A 22239-nucleotide genomic window follows, 5' to 3' on the forward strand; every position below is an offset into this window, starting at 1 on the left:
GTCTAACTCTATGACCCCATTTGGGGTTTTTCTTGGTAAAGATGCTGGAGTGGTTGGCAGTTTTCTACTCTAATTCATTTTACAGATGAGGAAACTGAGGCAAAAAGGGTTAAGTGACTTGCCCAGGGTCACACACGTGGGAAGCATCTGGGGCCATATTTGAACTCAGGTTGGGCACTCTAACTCCTGCGCCATGTAACTGTGCTGAAAGCTGGAAAGAATTTGAAACAATTCAATCCAATCTCCTAATTTAACAAATTAGGTAACTGAGGCTCATGGAAGCAATGACTTTCATAGGGTCATACAACTAGTAAATATCCAAGGTGGTTTTTGAGATAAATAGTTTCATTTTGTCTTTTTAATTCCAGTGTTGACCATTGCCTGACATGTAGGAGATACTTAAATAAATGCTTGTTGGAGTGTTTGATTGATTAATTGATTGATTGGGAAAGAAATAATATGATGCAGTGAAAAGAACCATAAAGTGAGAGGACCTGAGTTTGAATCCCATCTCTTGAGTCATTTAAAATCCCAGGACCTCAGTTTCCTCACCAGAAAAAAATGAATCAGCTTAGGATTCTGTTATTGATTCCTGACTCCCAAAGAAGAGTTCAAATTTTCTCCTAAATCAAGAATACAAAAAGGGCTTCAGTTTCATGGGCAACATGAGTCCTCAGGTAACCTAGCCCACACAGAGCAGAGGGACCTTCAGCTCCTAAACTCAGCTCCTCCTCCCCTGCGATTGGAAGAAATTTCTGCTGACATTTTATCTCTAGTCTAACTCCTATTTTGTTTTATTTTTTCTTATCATGTAGAAAAGAGATTAAATGTATTTTTCTTGGTTTCAAAGTACAGAACTCCAACCAGTCTAACTCCTATTTTAGGGAGGGAAAAAAGGGCACCCTAAACTGTGAGATGCCCAGAGGAAATGTGTTTGGCAAAGAGAGGTGGGAATAGTTCTACAGAGAGAGAGAGATAGAAAGTCATCCAACTCAGTAAGTAACCCAACTCTTTCCATCAGGTCATCTGGGTCTCATCCCCAGGTGCCAATCCTCTAGGTAGGGTCCAGGGGGCGTGTCCATTGTTGCTTCTTCTCCCTTTGCTTGAATCAGACAAGACTGTTGACATCTCTGGACGTCAATTTCTTCTTGTGTAAAATGAAGGGGTTGGATTTTAAAGATTTTAACTTTAATGAATTAAAATTTTAAAATGTAAATTTTAAAATAAAGAAATTTAATTTAATTTGAAAAGCATTTATTAATAATAGTAGCTAACATTTACATAGTACTTATAATACTTATATTTACTTATAGTACTTATAGTATTGTGCTAAGTACTTTATAATTATTATCTCTTTTGGTTCTTGCAACAACCCTGAGAGGTAGGTTCTATTATTATCCTTGTTTACAGCTGGGGAAACTGAGACAGAGGTTAAGTGTCTTGCCCAGGGTCAGATTTTCATTCAGGACTTTCTGACTCCAGGTCTAGTCATCTATGTACTTTGCATCTAGCTGCCCCCTGTGCCAGCCCTGTGATCGATAAATAGATAAGACAGACGAATGGATAGACAGATAGATAGATATGGAGAGAGAAAGACAGATAGACAGATAGACAGACAGACAGACAGACAGACAGACAGACAGACAGACAGATAGATAGATAGATAGATAGATAGATAGATAGATAGATAGATAGATAGATAATCTGTCCTTGAGGAACTCCCATTCTAAGATTCCTTCCAGTTTTAAATCTATGGCTCTAGGAATGTATAAATGCAAGTTGCTAACACCCTTTGGGACAAGACAAAGGAGACTAAGCTCCTTGAGAAAAGAAGCTGTCTTCTGCCTTTCTTTGCATCCCCAGTACTTATATATGCTTGGCACATAATAAGTAGAATTGGTCAAATAGAAATGGAGGTAGAAAAGCTCACTCAAGAAATTCATGTCTTAAAAATTAGAAAATCTTTGCTCCCCACGGCTGCAAGGGCTGTTAGTGCTCCTCCTTCCCCAGATCATGTCCCAGGACTGCTACCTGGATCTGTGTATGGGCAATGCAACAAGAATATTGTACCCACAGCCAGCAAAGGGATCCCTGCAATCTCCCTCTGAGCAGTTTTCCAACCCTCTTTACCATCTGTGGCTAAGAGCTCCAGAAGCCTTTGCTGCTGCTACAGCTACACTCAGGGCTCACTGCTGTGGTAGGGTATACCAGATCCCTCATGCCAGCCTTCTAATTTATTTTGGATTGAAAAACTACTTCATCTTGTCTTTTTGTGGGTTATGCTCCTGCAGAATTCATATTTTTTTAATACTTAGTCTTTTTGGAGGGTGATTGGTAGAGATAAGATGGGTCCATGAACCTTCTCCACCATCTTGGCTCCTCCCCAACTCAACCCCTCCTTTACAGATTAAGAAATTGAAACCCAAAGAGGAGAGACACAAAATAGCTAAGACAAAATTAGAACCCAGGTCCTCAAGCCTCCATCCAGCAGACTTTATCACAGTACACCCACAATACCTCTAAATATGAGTTTTTTTTAGCTCAGCAGCTTACTTGGATGAATCATGGGATATTGGAGCTGAATGGCCCCTCAGTAGCATCTCTTCCTTTATTTTAAGGCTAATGCAACAGAAAAGGCTGCAAAGGTACTAGATTTGAGACCTGGGTCTAAGATTCTGGGTTCAAATCCAAGATCTGCCATTTACTACTACTACTTCTTTGGGCACATTCCTTTTTACATTAGCTCCCTCAGCTACAGACGAAGGGGTTGGATTCTGTGATTCCCAAGGTCCCTGGACTGGTTCTAAATCCTTTGAGGTCCAAGGAAGCATCCTAGTGTCCAAGGCCACCTAGGTGCATAGTGGCAGAATTCTGAAACCCAGGACTCCTGGGTTCTTTCTCTGACAAAGCTTGTTCACAAGTTTTTTTCATCAGTCATCAGACACCTGTTTGTATACAGTGGGCCAGGTTCTAACTGTGTCACTGGGTCTTCTGACCTTTGGTAAGTGTGGGCAGTACAGGGCAGACTTGACATCACTCACAGAGGGTTAAGGCAAAGAAACTAGGACCCAGGGACAGGCCTTAGCTGTTCCCTGTGGGGTTTTCAGATTGTGGCGGTTAGAAGCAGGGGTGGAAAGGTAAGGAGACAGTCAAAAGGAAATGGAGATAACAGAGGAATAAGGGGACAGGGGAATAGAGGTGATTTTCTTGGATTCAAAAGTGTTTCCCTGACAAAAAAGCTAGTGGGAAGAGGCACAAATTGTTTGCTCTTTGCCACTCTTCTGTCTTAGAATTGATATTAAGATGTTACCGGTTAAAAAAACAAAACAAAACGGTACTGGGTTAAGTTTTTAGCCTGTCCTTTTCTTGAACAGAACCTAAGGCACCAGGTGTCTCTCCAAAGCTCGGCCAAGTTCCACCTCCCTCCTAAAGAGGAATTGGGGCTTTAGCATTTCCCAAGTATACCAGACCAGTATTAGCAAATTATGTTTCTCCTTTCCTAGGGGCAAGTCACAGACCAGTGGCAAAGGAAAGAAAGGGAAAGGAATTTCATTGCCTCAGTAAATTACTGTGATCTCACTACTTCAGGAAGAGCTTGCAAGCTCCTTCCCCTCCTTTCATTTGTTTTAAACTTCTAAAAAGTGCAAATGGTTTCCTTCTTGATTAGTGGCAGAAAGTTCCATTCTGGGGTTCACAAGGTCCATACAGGGCAGCAGCAGGGAATAATTTACCAAAGTGGGAAGAGGCAACCACCCAAGGGAAATGTTGTCAACTGTGATTTGGAGATGTGTTAAGAGGAATCAGCCTTGGTGCTGGAGGCAGAATGAATTCTAAGTGATCATTGAGAGGTCCCTTGGGTGCAGCCTCAGTGGCTTCTCTCCCCATGCCCAATCTAAGGGCAAAATCTGCCATAAGCCATTGGGGTGACCTTTTGGGTAGGCCAGCCCAAGGGCCTAAGCTGGTGCAGCTATAAAAGCTGCCTTAAAAAAAGAAAAGAGTGGGGGGAATTCTTCTGACCCAGCACCTTTTTTTTTTTCCCTCAACAGCCCACCACCAAGTTCCTCATGTCCAGTAAAGGAAAACGAAGGGGGTTGTGGATCCTGGGAGCTTCTATTAGAGCAGCATGCTTGAGAAACAGTGGTCTTGGTTTTGGTGGGAACTCAGCTGCCCAGGCCCACAATGCTGTTTTATCTTAAATGTTTCCTTTTGGCAGAAACTTAAAAAAAAAAAAAACCAGATAAGAGACAGCATTTATATTCAATAATAAAAAACAAAACAAAACAAAGTTTTCTTTTCAACTGTACAAATTGAAATGAAACATTTCCACAACTGGGTTTCTTAACTGTACAAAGAACAATATAATAAGGGAGTGAAGAGGAAATGCCCTTTTGGCATGAATTTCTACTGAAGTAGAATCTGAATCACTGATGTGTAAAAAATCTTCTTAAGGCCGAGTTTAGTTCTCTTGCAAGAGGCCTCCCATGAGTCTTGGTGGTTGTCGCCATTATGTGTCTAGTCTGTTTTTCTTCAGCAATTTATTCACCCAATTTAATAAAAGTAAATTATCATTTATTGAACTACGAGATTCAATTAAAAATGAGCTACAGGATAAATAAACTTTGGAACAAGGATATAACACGTTAAACAAAAATAAATAGGTTACATTGAACTCATCCCAGAGTCAATTCACTTCAGATCATGGCCCTACCTTCTTCCCTGGACACTGTGGGCACATTTTTCTTGATCATAATTGGAATTGTTAAAACAAAACAAAACCAAGAACAAACTCATACGGTAAAACCTTTAAGGAAACAAAGCATTGGATTTAACCTTTTAATTCTGAACCACCGAAGCTTTTTGGTTTTTACATAATCCAATGTAAAGCTAATGGAATTAGCTGAACAGGCTGTATTTATAACAGGAACAGGGAAGACAACAGTCATCCAGCTATTTGGGACATAAATCAAAATGGAGAAATGTAGAACCAAAATTGCAGGGTTTCTACTCATTGAGGAACACACTTAAAGGCTTTGCATCCTTTGTCATTTGAAATGGCTTCTGGAATTATGATTGTAAGGACCTTTCAGACATCTGAAAATGTCTGAACTGCCTTGATCGTGTACATAAAGTTAAAAATTCATCCTGGGGCAGAACTCTACAGCTGCACTGGCCATGCAGGTAGACTTCAGTAGTCTGAGATTTGATGAAAGAGTAACAACAGGAAAATCTACGATCTAGCCCTAATTTCATATTTCTGCATATGGAAAGGGTCAGGCTGGAAATCTAGAGTTGCCGATTTGCAGAGTTGGAAGGGACCTTGGTGGTCACCGAGTCCAACCCATCTGTTTCAAGTGTCAAGTGTAACACGTTGTCCACTTGTGCGTAAAAAAATGTGTGCACAGTATCAGGGAATGGAAAACTTCCAAGTGGTCTTGGATTCTGGCTGCAGGGGTCTCTGTTGTCTGAAAATAAAACACTTTCCAAGTGGATGGTTCCGAGGCCTGGGTTAATCATCCAAGCCTGGAGTCTCTCCTTGCTGGATTCTGGAGGCTATTCTGATGGCTTCTTCCAAAGATTGCTGTTCTCCAAGCTGGAACATGAAAGATAAAGAGCATTTTTCACCCAATAGTTCAAAACTCATAGTGGGGGGGAAAAAAAAGGGACTTTCAACAACATAAATGTCAGGGGCCAGGGGCCAAATCTTTCCTACTCTCTGGGAAAACTCAGTTTGCTATAATCTAATATATACTTTATGGGGCAGCTGGGTATCTCAGTGGATAGAGAGCCAGACCTAGAGATGGAAGGTCCTAGGTTCAAATCTGATCTCAGATACTTTCTTGCAGTGGGACCCTGGGCAAGTCACTTATCCCTATTGCCTAGCCCTTACTGCTCTTCTGCCTTGGAACCAATACTTAGCATTAATTCCAAGACAAAAGGTAAGGGGTTAAAAAAAGATGTGTACATAATACATGTGCACGGACACACACTATCATCCACTTCTTAAAGATTTGAGTTCCAAATTCCCTTCTTCCCTCATTGGTGAAGGAAAGCAAGATGATATCAAATTGTATATACTTTTTATTAATTTATTAATTAGCTAATTTATTAAATTAATTTATGCACACTTATTTGTGTCCCTCAAGAAAAATGCAGGTCCTTAGAGAGCTAGGACATGTGTTTTCCACCTGTGTATGTCCAGCTCCCAGAGCAGACTAGGTACTTGATAAATGTTCTTTGTATTTGACTCTGAATGAATGGGCATAGCCAGAGATATCTATCTAAGTGGTGGGAAGAGAAAAGAAGGTGGAAAAAAGATTAAGTTTAGTTTCTTTAGGTCTTTGAAAAAAAGGCTTCACACCAAAGGGGTCAAAGGAAATTCCTTAGTTTGGAAATTCCACAGGCCTCCTCTCAGGAGTCTCCTAAAGAAAAAACCACAGCTTTTATTTTTTTGAATTATATTCTAACAATCATTTCAAGTAAGTGCCTAAAAAACATTTTTTAAAGACATCTTTGACATTTTTGCAACATGGGCCATTGCTGCCAACCCTTTACACTAACTAGGAGCCCTGGACTTCTTTCTAGACCTCCATAACGATTTCTAGCAAGTCAAAGAGTTTCCTAGTATTCCCAACTGTAGAAAACAGCTTGGTGTCTCTTTGGGGGGCACCTATCACCTTCTATTTAGTATTTTTACTGTGTATTTGTCTTATCTTGTCCACGAAATGGCTTATTCTTTCTGGGAGGAGAGCCTTGTCTTATCCCCAATTTCTGTATCCACTACAAAGATTTCTGCAAAAATACTAGGTTTGTTGAATTGACAGGGATGGTAGAATGAGTCTCTGAGGATTAATCAATGAGCTGGCCTTGTTGAAAGAGTATTTCTTTTTCAAGGGGTGAGTCTAGCTGTAATAACCTGGGGCAAGTCACTTCTTCCTCACCCTCAGTTTCCTCCTCTATAAAATGGGAACAGGGCTGTCTCACTGAGAACAAAATGAGATGTGTTTGAGGGGCTCGGTGACCATAAAATGATCTATAAATGTAAAACCATTTTATTGGGGGCAGCTGGGTAGCTCAGTGGATTGAGAGCCAGGCCTAGAGACGGGAGGTCCTAGGTTCAAATCCGGCCTCAGCCACTTCCTAGCTGTGTGACCCTGGGCAAGTCACTTGACCCCCATTGCCTACCCTTACCACTCTTCTGCCTTGGAGCCAATACACAGTATTGACTCCAAGACGGAAGGTAAGGGTTTAAAAAAAAAACAACATTTTATTACAAAATGGTGGTCCTGGGGCAGCTGGGAGGCACGAGGGAAAGAGAATCTGATGGTTGTGGGACCCTTGAGCAGGAATTCAGCTCTCCCTCTTAACGTACTGTGTGTGTATGGGAGGACTTGCAGTAGGTTTTGCTCCTGGGAAAGGCTCAGAATCAAACACTGTAGAAGAGTGGTGGCTCCAAACTATGTGCCACCCTCTCTGCGGTGTACACAAATGAGGCAGGACAAAGAGGAGCCGTCACCCAACCCTCTAAGGGGACGCAGTCTTGGAGCACAGAACCCAGGGGCACTGGCCCAAGGAAGCCCAGAATCCCAGGGAGAAGAGTCACAAGCGTCGTCATGAGCCCAACCTGCAGCGGCCATTGGCATTCCTACTTGGACGGCTCCATATCCTTTAAGAAAAGGGGAGGCGATGCTCTTATTCACCAGATCGTGAATGTGGAAGGGAAGATTCTGACCGGCACCCAGAGGGAGGCGATGCTCTTATTCACCAGATCGTGAATGTGGAAGGGAATCTTTGGGGGAGATTCTGACTGGCACCCAGAGGGAGGCTTTTGGGGGCCCTTGAGGTGGCTCTCTGGGATGTCTGCCCCTTCCTTCTTCTGGCTACATATTCCGCTGAAGCAAGCGGGGGAATAGGAGACTCCACCACAGCAGCACTAGGTTGGCGTCTATGTGCTGCCTGCTTGCTGTGGGGGCCAGAAACAGCCCCTTGGGCAGGGCGGGGAGTCAAGGAGGCCAAAGCGGCCTGTTCCTGGGCTTACCTGCACTGCAATTTGCGTCCCGTTGGATGTGGCCACTAACGTCAGTGGCCGAGCTTCTGTTGTCACCAAATGATGCCCGTGGGCCTGATGCGCCATTTCTGAGGAGGCTGTGTGGAATGCTGCCAAGTCCTGGGCCACGATTGCAACCTGTAACACAGAAGCTGGAGACGCTCAGGGTTCATCCTCAGCCCCTGGCCAGGGTGCTCAGACTGACTTAGCAGAGGAGAGCTCATTTCCCTAACCCCAGGAGAGCCAGCTTCAGTGGCCGGCAAGTCTTCTCTGCCCCTAAATTTGACTGCCCCCAAGTGGCGAGTTGTTGTGCTACCAACGCTCCTAAATATATCCATTCCTAGCTCTGGGTAAGTGTCAGGCAGACTATTTCCTTCTATTCAAACGCATAATTACTTAAAAATCACAATTTTTTATCACTGGGACAGATTTCCTGGAGCAGTAGGTTACAGAGCCTGGCGACTAATACAATGCTCGAATGTAGATGGCGTAAATTTCCATTCCTTCCTCCCACACACAAATGTCAAGAAAATAATTCTGAGGGGGCCTGTCTCGGGAGTGGCCAGGCTGCCTTTCCCACCCAGGTGACTGGGGTGGGGGTGGGGAGAGGAGGACAGGATAGATAGACGGACTCGCGATGTTCCTCCCAAGGAGAGGCCACTTTGTTCTGCTCAACCCTGAGAAGCGACAGAGCCCTAAGCTGCTGCTTGGTACCTTCATTCCAGTGAGGAGCCCTTATTTTTTAACCCACTAGAATATCTGAGACGAGACATTCATGGATTCTGTTCCAGGAACTAGAATGAAAATTCTCAGGTAGAGAAGCTGGGCTTTCCAAACCCTCCATTACAGAACAGGTGGGAAACCAGGTTGCCTTAAGCTGTTTTGTTTGTTTTTCAACCCTTACCTTCCATCTTAGAATCAATGGTATCTACTGGTTCCAAGGCAGAAGAGCAGTAAGGGCTAGACATTGGGGGTTAAATGACTTGCCCAGGGTCACTCAGCTGGGAAGTGTCTGAGGCCACATTTGGACCCAGGACCCCCATCTCCACTCCTGACTCTCTATCCACCTCTTTTCAAAAAGTGGCATCAGGGAAGACCCAGATGACCCCCTTCTCTGGGCCTAAGAATTGTTGTGGGGCAGAGTGGAGTGACAGGTGTTCTGGGAAGACTTTGGCCCAGATAAGATTGGAATACCCTCCAGGGGAGATTTGGCCACTTCCCCCCGGGATATTTGTGTCTGAACTCAAGATCCCGTGAAGAGTTTACAGCAATTATTTCAACCCAACTCATGAGAAGGTCAATTCAGGGTCCTCTGAGCAGGAAAGCATTCTGGATGGGGAGTTAAGAGACCCTGGATTAAGGAGCCCAGTGACTGGATCAATCACATCTCTGGGATCTCTGTTCCCTCATCAATCCAATGAAGAGGTTTCACGGGACAACAAAGGTCTCCATGCCTCTGTTCACACTTCTTGGAACAAGATTTCAGGGAGCATCTACCGTGGGGTATCAGTTAGTGGCTATCTGGCCCCGAGGCAGTTAACAGTCCCCAGCGAGCCTTTCTGCATCTCTCCCTACTGCCAGGTGCCCATGGGAAAAGCCGTGGAGGAGTCTGGGACAGGTGAGAGATAGGCTGGTTGGGGCCCCTCCAAAGAGAGCCGGAGGGAAGAGATGATATCGCTGTTCCTCCAGATGGACCCTTCATTATGTGGGCTGGGTGTCATCCTAAGTGACAACACAACCTGCCCTGGTGAGCTCAGAGAGCCCGAGCTTCCTCTGCTATTGCCGGAGAAGGCTGGACGAGGGACGCTGGAGGGTGATGCCGTACAGGATGGGGCCCCCGGAGTGGACAGCGCAGACCCCAGGATGAGGGTGTTCATTTTACAGATGGAGACTCGTCCCTAGAGAGGGGGCACAGTAGCCCGCTAGGAAGGGGCAGGGCCTCGAGGAGAGGATGCGCCATGATGCCCTCGCAGGCATTTACCTGCTGTCCCTCAGTGCCCTCGGCAGTCACCATGGCTACAGAGTGCGTTCCTGCCGAAGAGATGACCGCATCATGAGCGGGGACGGTGATGGGGGTGCCATCTTGCGTTACCATCGTGATGGTATTGCCAATGGCTTGCATGTCGGCCTGAGATATGTTGACCTGGAAAGGAAACATTTTTCTTTTAAACAAATCAGAAATGCTGCATTTTTAGGTCACGCGAGCCCAACCCTTCTGTGAAATATGGACAATGAATGAAATGAATCTTTCTCTGGGGGCTAAGCTAAAAGAAAGCCTCCGGCCGATGAATTCCAACACACTTTGCCTGGACACTGGCTCCAAGGGTAGTCTGTTTACCTAGCAAGGCTGATCTAGAAAATGGTCATAAATAGTTTAGCTTCATGAGAGACCCTCGATCGGTCCTAACCTAGACTTGACTTGTCACCAGGGCACAGAGATAGCATTCCCCCCCCCCCCCAATCACCGAGGGCTAGTGGTGTCAGCAAACCAATCTAAATAAATTCCAATTAAAGCCTTTGCCCACGAGATCACTTAGTTCAGCCTTCTTTGGCAATGAGGGAAAGTGCCTCGCTGCAAGGCTACACACAGGACAAAGCCAGAACCAGAGCCCTTCCTTTGGGAAATGCCCTAAGCAGATCTTCTTCCTCCTGCTGCCTTCCATACACGGAGGGAGAAAAGAGGAAGCCAGACGGAGAGGATGAAACCTGTGCTCTGTGCATTGAGCCAAACTGGTCTCCTTATTGTTCCTTGTCAATGACCCTGGGCTTAGAAGGACGCCCTCATGATCCCCACTTCAGGAGCTCCAGTTTCCTTCCAAGACCAGCCCGGCAGCTGCATTCTCTCCACAGAAATTTCTGCCCCCCCCCCTTCCCACCAGATGGGGGTATATATGCCACATATACATTGCCTCCCTCTGCTAGACTAGAAGTACCCGAGGGCAGGCACTGGTCTATTTTAGTCTCTTTACCCTTAGTACCTCACATACAATAGTCACTTAATAAATACTTGATAAATGATATATATACATTATAATATAAACTTATATATTAATGAATGAGGGTTAATGTTAGGGGGCACATTTCTTCTTTCTTTCAACAACTGATAAATAAACTACTTCCCAAGGAATAGAATCAGTAAGGGTATTTTCATGGAAGTTTCTGTTGAATCAAAATAAAATATATCAAGAAAAAAATTCAACTATTGGACTGGAAACAGAGATACTAAGAAGGATGTAACTATGGGGCTGAGAGTGATCCTTTCCAGGGTTCAGTTCTTCTTGCTACAAAAGTCTGCCCTGGCCCGTTTTTTAAATTAAATTTCATTATTTTCAACAAAAAAGAAATCTGTTATTTCTCCTCCCCAAACCCTTTCCTGATGCAAAATGAAAAATAATCAAAACCCTTGTCTCCAATATCTCTTCGCACAAGATTTTGAGACATCATAAACCAAACAAGTAATCGGTGGGCATCTACTACGTGCTAGGTGCAACAAAGGATCCAAGAGCCACTCTCTATCTATGAGAGCTCATGGACAAGCCAAGTGACCCCAAGTGGAGTATGAGGTTCAGTTCTTAGAAATCCTATTTTAGAAGGGTCACTGACCAGCTGGAATGTGTTCAGGGAGGAATGACCAGTACAGTGAGGGAAGAACCATGCCAGATAAGGTATGGCTGAAGGAATTAGCAATGTTTAGCCTAAGGAAGAAAGGTTAGCCTTATCTTGATAGATCCAATAATTAATTAGGCTCAATGGGTGGAAATTACAGGCAGGCATTTTTCGACTTAATACACACTCTTGAATATTTAGTATGTTTAAAAAAAGAATGGATGCCCAAGACTGAGTGGCAAGGTTCTCAACACCAGACATTTTGAAATAGCAGCTATTTGATTACTTGGCAGGGACACTGGAGAGAATTCAGTTTAGGTAGGAGATGGAATAGATGAACAAACTCCAAGATCCCTTCCAATTTGGAAGTTCTAAGACATATATGCAATCATCAATTAGTGAGCAATATAAATATATGAAAATAATACCCAAGGATTAGAGTATGTATTATAAACCAGGGATCCCAAAGTTCTTACAGACCCTACCAAGTACCCCTAGTCAAAATGAATAACCTTTTACTTTTTTAGGTCAAAGATACAAAATAAGATTATCAAGTCTATTAAAAAAAAATCAAAGGAAAGGATGATGGTGGTACAAAAATAGGAGTGCTCCATAAACTTAAAGTGAACAAGATAGTTCTATTTGAAAGTCAAGATACTGATTATAGATGGCTATGGGAATCAGATCTAGAAGAATAACTTAGTATTAGCAGAAAAGGGCAAAGGTGAGTCCTCCATTCTGATTTTCTCTCTTATTTCCATGGAAATCTCTGGTCTAATACTTATTGTTCCTCAACCATATCATTCAGACTTCCTAAAGATGATGATGCCTGCATGACCAAACACCATCTTAAATTTGCCTCAGCAATTCTTTGTGGGGTCCCATTAAGAAATTTGTTCTTGGGGCTTTTCGAAGCAAACGTAACAGGCCTGAATAATAAAAGGGTTGAATTTTTGTGGGGTATTGTATCAGGAGGTGAGAATTCTCCATGAAAAGTATTTTGGGAATGCTAAAAGTCATCATACTCAGCTTTATTCTGGAGGAAAGGATAGAGAGCAATTTGGGGTAAAAGGCATAGGGCTTCAGGATTTAGGTACCCCAAAACATCTTTTGTAAAGTTTACAGGGTGAAATGACCAAACCTTTGGCTGGGTGGCCAGCCTGAGAGAGCCATTCTGTCAGGTTGGTTGGAACAGTAATTTCTTTCTTTTTAAAAAAATCTAATTTAAATTTATTTGTTTAGAATATTTTTCCATGGTTCCATGATTCGTGATTTTTCCTACCCCTCTTTCCTCCCCTCTCCCGGAGCTGACAAGCATGTTACAGTGATTTCTATAACAACTTTGGAGACATCAATGATGGTTGCTTCTTTTCATCCCCCTCCCCCCCTTCCCCACTTTCCTGTCATTAAATGCTGTGGACTCTTAGAGGTATCTCTCATCTTCATCCTTCCTTCCTACTCCAGTACCACCCTAGTTCAGGCCCTTATTTTTCTCATATTTTTACTATAGTAACAGCTTCCTTTTTAAAAGTTCCTATCCTCTGTGGATCACTTCTATATGAATGTTTCTAAAACTTTGTTTAAGCACTTTTATAACATATATCAGATAATTTTCTGCCTGGGGAAGGGAGAGAGGGGAAAAAAATCTAATCCTAAAATGTCAGAGAACAACTGTTGAAGATTGTTTCTACATGTAACTGAATAAATAAATAAAAATAAAACTTTGTTTTAATCTTATCACTCAAGCAGCTCAAAATATTCAGAGCATCCCTGCTGCCTATAGGGTAAATTTCAAATTTCTTTAGCCTGATAGTCAGGGGCTTCCACAGGTTGACCAAAACCTGGATTTTAGCCCCATCTCCCACCATTCTCCAAAAGGAACATTTTCCAGAATTTTCAGCTGACTTTTATGTGGTGAGATACTTACATGTTGGGTTCCATCCTGGGATATAAGTGTTACTTGCTGGCTCAATCCAGACTGAGTTACTGTAGCTACTTGTGCAGATACAACATCCTCTCCTTCTACGCCTGTAACATATGTTATTTGTGGACCTTTGAGGACGTCTTCACCTTGACCTGTTAAAGAAAAAAATATATAAATTGAAATTAAGGATAAAAAAAGACAATAGATCTTTGTGTTATTTATTAAATTACCAACCATAAAGGGCATTTCTTACTGATTCTTTACAACAATTGTATCCCCATCCCCCAAATTTAATAACATCAAATCAAACAAATTGGTCCAAGTTCTTGGATTTGTTTTCTCTTCTTTGTTAAAGAGTATGTGTTTTAAACTGCTAGATGACAGGGGTCGAGGGGATATGGTTGGGGATGTAGACTCTAAATGATCACCCTAGTGCAAACATCAACAACATGGAAATAGGATTTGATCAAGGACACATGGAAAACCCAGTGGAATTGTGCGTTGGCTATGGGAAGGGGTGGGAGGAGGGGAGGGAAAGAATATGATTCTTGTAACCAAGAAATAATGTTCTAAACTGACTAATTAAATAAAATTAAAAAAATAAAATAAAGAGTATGTGTTTTAGGGGAGAAGAAAATATGTGTAAATAAAGCTTCTAAGAATAAGCAAAAGTCAATATGAATTAGTTATAGCCTCATTTTATTTGGTTACTGGCTAAGAAAATAGGAAAAACAATAATTCTCAGAGATAATGATCCCCTTTGTTAGAATACTAACCAGCAAACCTAAATAGTCTGTAAATACAGCCAAGTGGTACTAACAAGTATTCATTAACAAAGGCCCTCAGGAAAGAACGCCCACCATTGTATAAAGGCAGATTATCTGAATTCAGGTTAATGATTTAATAGGCCAAAGAGGCTCTTATTCTATTTCTTAAAAGATCATAGGGCACTCCAGTATTCCTGTTGCAATTATATCCATCAGTAGGAGCCATATTTGCATATCAGCTCAGTTCCTTCTCTCTTCCCATCCTCCTCTCTCTCTGTCTCTCTCTTTCTCTCTGCTCTCTCTCTCTGTTTCTCTCTTTCTCTCTGTCTCTCTCTTTCTCTGTCTCTCTCTCTCTTTCTCTGTCTCTCTCTTTCTCTCTGCTCTCTCTCTCTGTTTCTCTCTTTCTCTCTGTCTCTCTCTTTCTCTCTTTCTCTCTGTCTCTCTCTTTCTCTCTGTCTCTCTCTCTGTCTCTCTCTCTGTCTCTGTCTCTGTCTCTGTCTCTCTCTCTCTCTCTCATAAAAGGCAGAAATAAGACAAGTTGGATCTTTATGGCAATTTTAAAAGGAAATTGAAGGTGACCTACAATGTTATAGGCTGTTGCCTGAAGTCTGTGGATGGAGAACACTAGGCTAAGAAGACCCAGGGTCAACAACTGAATCCCCAGAGGGCACCATTAGCCTTTCTCCTTTCTGTCAGATTTCTCAGCAACTTCTTGCAAATGCATACCAGTGGTCAAAAGGGCTCCAATTGGGAGCATGGATAATATTAACTATGCTTACCTCATCTCCCTTCTACAATTAAGATAACTATATGATTCTATTCACTTCAATCTTTTTAAAGTTTTTTTTTTCCTTTTAAAATATTGAAGTCCAGACACTTCTCAGCCACTTCCCAACTGTGGGACCCTGGGCAAGTCACTTAACCCCCATTGCCTAGCCCTTACCACTCTTTTGCCTTGGAACCGATACACAGTATCAATTCCAAGACGGAAGGAAAGGATCTAAAAAAAAAATAAAGATAAAACAAAATACTGAAGTCTACTATCTAGCTGGAAATCACTGAGGTATATGGTGTGAGATTAGGGATGGGGTGTGGACTGGAGAAGAGGGCTTTCCACAACATTTTTTCATGTGAAACCTCTGAAAAGCTGACTGTGTCCAAAAAGAAAAGTCTGAATAAGTATCCTCTCATTAATACACAGTTTCTCTCCTCTCCCCACCACCACCTCTTCGAATGAATGAAAGAATTTATTCTTATGGAATGCCTACTCTCTGAGTCTCTACCTGGCAGAGCTGTCCTATAACAGGCACAGAGGCAGTCAGAAAGGAAGACCAATACTAGGAACACTTTAGATCAGGGTCCAGGTAAGTCAGGAACAAAAGCTCAGTTTGTCAGACTGTCAGAAAGGAATCCAAGGTGACTCTGAACAAAAGCTTGAAAGCAATGTGACTCTTGGAAGACCTGTCCACAATTACGACGTGTAAAAAGGCTCTCCCTCCTGCCCAGTGCCCGACCCCCTTGGCATGACCACCTACCTGGTGGAGGCTCGAAGAAGGCTTCTTGCTCTTCTTCAATTGGCTCTGTGTCGTTGTGGGCGGTTCGCTTGTGCATTGCTAGGGTGGAGATCTGCTTATATGTTTTTCCACAATGATTGCAGTTGTATGGTTTGGAATGAGTGTGGACAACATGGTGTTTGTACAAACTGGAATATTCTGTGAATCTTTTATCACACCCAGGGACTGTACAAACATATGGCTTCTCCCCTAAGGAAGAGACAACACACACAATGCCAACATGTTACACATGAGGCTATAAAAGCTAAAAGGTCTATGTTAATTTTTTGTCTTTTCCATGAAAGGAAAGATATGATAACAATAAGCTTTCTACCAGGACCAATAACTGAAAAATGATTGGAAAAAGCCTATGCACTCCTATTTTCTAGCTAGTATTCCTCCTTTGATACCCTCCCCATATATCCAAAGAAAATGAACATTTGACTTTTTTTCTTAATTTAAAAAGAAAAAAAAGATATTAGATTCTTCTGAATTTGTGATTTGTGCTTTAGTGATATTCTAATTTACTGTTTTCTGTAACTAGGCAAGTCATTAACCTAGAAAAATATTTACTATCCTAACAGAAATTATTATTAGTATCATTACTAATGCACTCTGGGAGGCAGAGTAGCTTAGTGATTAGAAGTTGGCATTAGAGTTGAACAAAAACTGGGTTCAAGGGGGCAGCTGGGTAGATCAATGGATGGAGAGCCAGGCCTAGAGACAGGAGGTCCTGCATTCAAATCTGGCCTCAGACACTTCCCAGCTGTATGACCCTGGGCAAGTCACTTGACCCCCATTGCCTAGCTCTCACCACTCTTCTGCCTTGGAACTAATACACATTATTGATTCCAAGATGGAAGGTAAGGGTTAAAAAAAAAAACCTGGGTTCAAGTCCCACATATAACACATACTGGTCATGTGATGTTGGGCCAGTTACTGAATCTTCTTAGAACCCTGGGGATCTCTCTGAAGTTATGTGTTACAAAAGGGCTGTGTATCTACATCAGAGGAGGGAAATTTCCTCATTAGGGGTTCCTTACACCAGAGGGGTCAAACATTTAGCCCAAAACAGATTAAAATCCAATCTGGAACTATTTAACAAAAGCAATAAAAATTCAATTAAATAGAATGTTAATTTGTGTGTGTTTTTTAATTATTTGAAAAATTTTCTCATTCATATGTAAGCAAAAATTTTTAAAATTCATTTAAAAAATTGAGTTCCATATTCCCTTTCTTGAGAAGCAAGCAATATGATATAGATTATACATTTGCAAATTTGTGGTTTTCTTAGTCAATATGTAGTCCCTAAGGACCAGTATGGTTTACTGCCCCCTATTTCTATGAATTTGATATCACTGACTTCTGTGGATGAATCATAGGTCTGGACGAAAAACAAAAGAAAAATCAGCTCATTAAAATGTAGGAAAGGATACTAAAATATTCTTCCATATAGCTGAACTAAGCTTCAAAGGAGGACTAATGTCTGTCTGTCTAGGTAGAGAGAGACCCAGACCCCAAACCCAGAAACTGATTACCTGTGTGTATCCTCACATGATTCTTATAATTTGTTGCACTGGCGAATGCCCTCCCACATCCTGGCTCTGTACAGTAATAGGGTCTTTCTCCCGTATGTGTTCTAATGTGAACTTTTCTGATGTTTGATGTAGTAAAGGACCTGCCGCAGCCTTCAAAGGGACACTTAAAGGGCCGTTCACCTGAAAACACAGAGAAGGGTAAATTAAATGATTAGGAAAGGGCATTAACATATACTGAGTTTGAAGGTTTTGCTCAAACCATTTTTCTTCTTTGTTCTGACACTGGGTAGAAGGGAGGGCAGGAAAGATGGAGATGACTGACATAAAACAAATGGTATCAATAAAACTTTTTTAAAAATAAAGAGGAGAATCAAAATCCACAATTTGTAGCCTCACTACTTAGATTTCTCTCACTTGATTAAAACTTTCTATGAAATGTTTACTTTTCTCTCCAAATTTCAAGGGATACAGGAACATTTCTGAGCCAAAACAAGAATTCACATCACTAAGTACATGAATGTCTCAGAAGGAATTATCAAATGTTTACATTTTAATGATAGACTGAAAAGGAGAGAGAATGGAATAAAATAGATTTGAGAAAGATAAGGCCATATAAATCAGAACCTTCTTAGGATTATCTAAAAGCTTTTATCAGTCATGGAAATGTTGTTTGATTAGGAAAAAAGGGCAAAATATAGAAAAAAAGAGTGATCTTTTCTTTATTAGTTGACTTTAAACTGTAAGAAAAACTGCTGAGTCTGGTCTCTAAATATTCTCCAGAGACAAGGAAAAGGTGCATGTCAATTATCTTTCAAAATGAAAAAGAAGCTAGGCTTCCCTTTTAATTTTCCAGTGTCTGCAGATGCAGTTCAAGAAAAGAAGCTGAAATATCCCAAGAAATTTTAGGGGGAAAAAAAGAGTCTAACTCAAAAGATCTGATTGTCACTGCTGATTTCCCCTTGTGTTAAAGGCAAAATAATTTCAGAGTATGGAAAACCAGGATTTCTGTTCTATAAAATCAAGCTTTTTGAAAAATGAGACGCAGCTGGCCTTTTACCTAGTTCAAATTCTAAAGCAGCCTTTTCTGACCACCTGTTCATGTTGTACCTTGTACATGTTGTCTTTTTCTATTGGAATGTAAACTCCTTAAGGATACAGGGCTTTCCTGCTTCTTATGTATTTATCATCATGCCCAACACATTAAGTTCTTGATAAGTGCAAATTAATTAATTCATCTTTCAGAGACCACTGATAGTAGTATAAAATAAAATAAATAAAACATCCCTAAGTACAAATGAAGAATTTTCTCTGGTTGAGTTTTGGGGCCTTCCTTTTTGACCAAAGCACCTCATTCTGACTATTCATGTGTTAAAAAGAAAACAAAATAACCCATTGCTTCTAGGGGTTGACGGAATGAGCCTGGCTTCTTTATAGTGTATCTCTTCCCTTGACTATTTGTAATAAAAAGTTGTTCACATTTATATAGCACTTTCAGTTTAAAAGGGTTTTTCTGGGGGCAGCAGGGTGGCTCAGTGGATTGAGAGCCAGGCCTAGAGATGGGAGGTCCTGGGTTCACATCTGGCCTCAGACACTTCCCAGCTGTGTGACCCTGGGCAAGTCACTTGACCCCCATTGCTCAGCCCTTACTGCTCTTCTGCCTTGGAGCCAATACACAATATTGACTCCAAGATGGAAGGTAAGGGTTTAAAAAAAAAAAAAAAAGGGTTTTCTCATTTACAACCTCAGGAGGTAAGCAGGGCTAGAATTATTTTTATCCTCATTTCACCCTTTTATTTGTTTATTTATTTATAAGTTCATTTAATTAATTAATTTAGGGTACTTTCCCATGGTTATATAATTTATGTTCTTTTCCTCCCTTCTCCCTCTCAGAGCCAACAAGCAATTCCACTGGGTTTTACATGTATCATTGTTCAAAACACATTTCCATATTATTACTATTTGCAATAGATTATCCTCATTTTAGAGATGAGCAAATTCAGAGAAATGATTTGTCTATAGTTACCCAGAAAGTAATCGGTAGATCAGAACCCCAACCTAGGGCTTCTGATTCTAGGCTCCACTGTTTTTTTCCCACAGTAGGGCATTTGCTCTATTTATAATGAATTTTAGAAAGCATCCTGGTGAACAGGAATTGAGGCCCTATAAAACAGATTCATGTAAATGAAAATGCTTTAAGGTTTTAAATCTTCATGTAGAACACACAGGGTTTCAGGAAGAAGTTGTCGCTTTCCTGATTTATATATTTAGGGTTAGAGGTTGCAGATGCATCACATGGACTCTTGAGTGAAAGAGTAAGGATAATATTAATGATGCTTACCTCATCTTCCTTCCACAACTAAGATTAAACACATCTTTCTACTCCCTTCTTTTTCAAGCTTCATGGTTTTGTTTTCAATTTATTAATAAATAATGTAAAGGCAGCTAGGTGGTTCAGTGGATAGAAAGCCAAACCTGATGATGGGATGTCCTGGATTCAAATCTAGCCTCAGAAATTTCCTAGCTTTGTGACCCTGGGCAAATCACTTAATCCCTGCTGCCTTGCCCTTATCACTCTTCTGCCTTTGGAACAAATACTCAGTCTGGATTCTAAGATGGAAGGTTCAAAAATAAATAACTAAAAGAAATAATGTGTGATCTAAACATGTACAGTGGTCACTCTTGTTGAGAAGAGTCTTGCACACAGCCTAACAAGTCAAATTCTTTTTTCTGTAATTGACAAACAATAAACCCAGCGGGATTTTGTATACTTTATACCTTTTGGTGAGTTGTATGAATGCAAAGAAAACAGTTGGCAAAAACCTGCCTAACTCCTTTTTATTTTTGCTAATCCTCTCAATATAAGTTTAGTTCATTCTCATTAGATGAGAACACAGGAATGTAGGGCAACAGTTGTTGACTTTCCCCTCTAGTGTTATTTTGATATAATACATAGTATCCAAGATTATTTTTTTACTCAAAGTTTAGTATCATCTCTTCCCAAGTGTCTTCAGAACTGATCTTCAGTGTTTGAAAAATGTCATTTGTCAAGCCAGAATTCTTCTCAATGAACTCAAGTATGGTCTATTTTTCCTGATTTTAGTCTTCATCTGGCAGATCAGCAAGTCACTTAACCCCCATTGCATAGCTCTTACCACTCTTCTGCCTTGGAACCTGATTCTAAGATGGAAGGTAAGAGACAGACAGAGAGAGAGAGAGAGAGAGACAGACAGACAGACAGACAGACAGACAGACAGACAGAGACAGAGAGAAAGAAAGAAAGAGAAAGAGAGAAAGAGAGAAAGGAAGGAAGGAAGGAAGGAAGGAAGGAAGGAAGGAAGGAAGGAAGGAAGGAAGGAAGGAAGGAAGGAAGAAAAAAATAAATCATAGGTGAACTGGAAAATCTTTTCTATTTTTTTCCTCACTTTATCTAGAATATGAATGGTCTTGGGATGATCCAACTTGGTAGGGTCTCACAACAAGAATGTTACAGACTCATTCCCTCTCCACCATACTATTTATAGTTATGTGAAGGGATACTGCTCATGACCTTTCACCATCCTCTCCCATGGTATATTGTAAATGAACTGATATTCTAAACTAGTGTCATTTTGGGGGCTGATGAGATTTCTGGATTCTTTTTTGGCTTCTTCTTGTGATGATTGCTTTATATCAATTAAACTTCTATAGGAAATGGTGATGATCAGTATCAATATACTTTCTTTTATCTATTTTTATAGATCAGCAGTTTCTTTGAAAAGTTGAAGTTGGAGTCAGTGTATCTTCAAGTCTTCACCTTTTTACATAATTTGGTACTAATTTTGACTTTTGTTTGAATTAGTCAGTGGTCTTACTGGACATAGACAATTAATTGAGAAATTGCTCCTACATCAATAACTAATTAAGGCATAGTCAGATGATTATTTGTGGGTTTTCTGGTATATGTGCTTGGTACATCCACTGCTGTCTGACTCTTCTTTTGAAGGAAGACTTCACAATATGCAGGTTTCTCTATTTACTCCCTCTGTGTCCTCAGGCTTCTGAGCATCCTACAAATCTTTTGCATTAAAGTTTTGAACTATGTTTTCCAACATATTACTCATTGAGCTCCCTGATGCTCATCTTTGCAATGAAGAAAACAAGGTGCCCCCGGGTCTGAAGGATCTTGCCAAGATAATAATTTCTTTTATTTCTTCCTCTTGTACAAGAGAGATGAGTGCAAAGGCTTTTATAGAGCTCCTTTTGCCTATATTCATTATGAACGCTACAAGGCCAAACAACCAGCTGTCCCATGGCAGGATGTGTCTTATTGTCTTTAGGCACCCAATGAAACCCATCCATGCCAACTCTTGCACAAAAGCCTTTCTCTGACCTTTTCCTGGGTATGGAAGTGACCCTGGATTTTTGAAAGCCACCCAAGTTCCAACAGGTTCTATCCAGCTAGAAAAGTTGTGAGTGTGGTCTGGGTAGATATGAACTATTACTTAGTATGTTTGTTCTAAATCAAGGCTTCTTAGCCTGGAATTAGTTAACTTATTTTTTATAAAAATATTTTTGATAATTTTATTTTCATATAATGTATTTCCTTTATAATACTATATATTCTACTTTATGCATTTAAAAACATTATTCTAGAAACAGTCCTTGGGTTTCCTCAGAGGGCCAAATGACAAAAAAACAAAAAACAAACAAAAACCCCCAACTCCTTTTTAACTCTAAATGCACAGGCAAATTACAGCTAAGTGAACAGAAGGCTTATATGTTCTCCATGAAGAAACTGGGATTATCTTTTGGGGAAAAGTATTCCATT

General features: G+C 41.0%; 1 protein-coding gene across 5 annotated transcripts in view; it reads right to left on the minus strand.

Moving 5' to 3' along the window:
- Positions 1 to 4547: 4547 nt before the first annotated feature.
- The window catches only part of ZNF143 (zinc finger protein 143), a 54693-nt gene continuing 37001 nt past the window's right edge, over positions 4548 to 22239 (minus strand). For all 5 annotated transcript variants that reach the window (XM_001379301.5, XM_007497079.3, XM_007497080.3 and 2 more), the window contains 6 exons: positions 17433 to 17612; positions 15877 to 16104; positions 13578 to 13726; positions 10026 to 10187; positions 8036 to 8182; positions 4548 to 5590 (listed from right to left, as the gene is read on the minus strand). In XM_001379301.5, the coding sequence (XP_001379338.1) occupies positions 5507 to 5590; positions 8036 to 8182; positions 10026 to 10187; positions 13578 to 13726; positions 15877 to 16104; positions 17433 to 17612 (950 nt within the window). In that variant the 3' untranslated portion in view covers positions 4548 to 5506. The remainder of the gene's footprint in view (positions 5591 to 8035; positions 8183 to 10025; positions 10188 to 13577; positions 13727 to 15876; positions 16105 to 17432; positions 17613 to 22239) is intronic.

The sequence above is a fragment of the Monodelphis domestica genome, chromosome 6 (assembly GCF_027887165.1).
Source record: "Monodelphis domestica isolate mMonDom1 chromosome 6, mMonDom1.pri, whole genome shotgun sequence".
NCBI classification, from domain to species: domain Eukaryota; kingdom Metazoa; phylum Chordata; class Mammalia; order Didelphimorphia; family Didelphidae; genus Monodelphis; species Monodelphis domestica.